The 1,953-nt window shown below is 61.7% G+C and overlaps 1 protein-coding gene across 1 annotated transcript in view; it reads left to right on the top strand.

Annotated features, from left to right (window-relative positions):
• Positions 1-1,953, top strand: part of SPEG (SPEG complex locus) — a 38,588-nt gene that overhangs the window by 15,615 nt on the left and 21,020 nt on the right. The window contains exons 4-5 of the mRNA XM_017727057.1: positions 1-287; positions 1,265-1,408. The exon at positions 1-287 is cut by the window's left edge and continues 1,185 nt beyond it. Of these exons, the coding sequence (XP_017582546.1) occupies positions 1-287; positions 1,265-1,408 (431 nt within the window). The remainder of the gene's footprint in view (positions 288-1,264; positions 1,409-1,953) is intronic.

Below are 1,953 nucleotides of genomic sequence, written 5' to 3'. Positions count from 1 at the left end.
GGCCCTGGGCGAAGCTCTGGCTGCCCGCCTGGCGGTGCCCTACGGACTGTACCGGCGGCCGGAGACACCCACAGAAGTGCGGTTCCTGCCTTGGGCAAAGCCAGGGATGGAGCAGGAGGCCCGTCTGGAACGAAGCTGGGCAGGACAGCATGGTGTGGGCAGGGAGGTGGAGAGAAGGCAGATGAAAGTGTCGGAGAAGAAAGAGAGTGGCCGGATGGCTCAAGAAGGCAGGAGCACACGGAGCAAGGGGAAGGGACGCCGAGCCAGGCCCACCTCTCCAGAGCTAGGTAGGGGCATGGCTTTCTGCCCTCCTGCAGGCACAGGGCTGGCCTGGCCAGCCCCTGGGTGGGTTGGAGGACCTCCAGCCTACCCCTGGGAGGCATGGGGAGCCCTTGGATGGAGCGGAGGGACATGACTCTGGAGGCTGGGGGGGTTGGCACCAAGCAGTACCATAAGACAGACCAGCCTGGCTGCCAGTTTGCTGGGCCTTGAGGTCATGACACTTCTCCATATCTCTTACCTGGCACAGGAAAGATACAGCATGCTGACTTCCGGCACACACACAGCCCTGGTCTGGGGCACAGACATCCACTGCAACTTGTCCTGTCTGGGCCATGCTTAGTGGTCCAGGCAGGGCAAGCCCAAGCTTCCCCAGGGGATGCTGTGGTGGCTTGGCTGGGGGAGAGGTGTCCTGCCCATCCCAGCATGCAGCAGTTAGACCAAACTATACCTGGGCTGGGAGCTTCTTCTAGGCTGTGCTCTAGCCAGGGAAATGCCAGGCCCACATGTCTGAGGCTCCTGGCACAGCCCCAGGATTTCTGTCCATGTGGTGGGGCCATGAGAGGAGAGGGAGCTGGGAGGTGGTTGCTGATGTATTGGGGTACAGCAGCCAGCATCCCATGAGGGATTGTGGGCATCCCTCCAGGGCAGGGGATGCAGCTGGCTATACAACCCTCCTTCTTCCACACCCCACTGTTACTTCATCTCTTACACCCTATGGGGATGTACAACATACTGTATGCTTCCTGCCCCATGGTCCCCTGTCTTGTCCCTGCTGCCTGCTCTGTGCCATGGTGGACCCTAATGTGGCCTTTTCCTCCACTGCATGGCCCGAATACCTGCTAGTACCCCAGCAAGGGTGTGGTGCATGTGGTGGCAGGGATGAGCAGTGGGTTGGGAGATCCACTGCATGCAGCCCAGCATGGCACAGGACCCGCTCACTTCACCCTGCTGACAGCCGTGGGGCCCGTCTCTCCCTGTGCAGAGTCCTCAGATGACTCCTATGTCTCAGCGGGTGAAGACCCCCTGGAAGCCCCCATCTTTGAGATCCCCATCCAGGACATGGCAGTGGTTGTGGGGGCAGAGGTGCTGCTCAAGTGCATTGTCACGGCCAACCCCCAGCCAGAAGGTGAGCCACCCTGGGCGTCAGGGGCACGAGCATGGCAGAGGGACTCTCCGCATGTCCATGTCCCACCTGCGCTGTGTGAGTGGGACACCCAGCGCTGAGCTGGGTATCTCAGGGGAGGTGATGTGTCCACCCTTGGAGCACCCCTTCTGCCCTTCCTCCCCTCAGACAGGAGTGAAGTGCTTGGGCACCCCCTGTCAGGACAGGGTGCGGAGGACAGGGTGCCTGCTGTCCCCCAGTGCTGGGCTGGGCTCTTGGGAAAGTGGGAGAAGGGCTACCGAGCCCTGCGAGGGCAGGGACGGGCGATGCAACCTGGTCCAGTGGGTGGCGTCCCTGCCCCTGGCGGGGTAGGTGTTTTTGGAACTAGATGATCATCCAGGTGCCTTCCAACCCAAACCATTCTATGATTTTCCGATGCTCTGGGCTGCTGTTGGGACAGCTCAGGTGGTTTCCCGGGGGCAGAAGCTTAGGGCTGATGGCCTCCGACCACGCTGTATCCAGGACGTGCGCGGGGGGCATCTGGGCATCCAGGGCCAGTCGCCAAAGCC

This window comes from Corvus brachyrhynchos, unplaced genomic scaffold, assembly GCF_000691975.1.
Source record: "Corvus brachyrhynchos isolate BGI_N302 unplaced genomic scaffold, ASM69197v1 scaffold490, whole genome shotgun sequence".
Taxonomy (NCBI): Eukaryota; Metazoa; Chordata; class Aves; order Passeriformes; family Corvidae; genus Corvus; species Corvus brachyrhynchos.
Note: the sequence above shows the minus strand (reverse complement) of the source record. Positions and strands in the feature narration are given on the sequence as shown.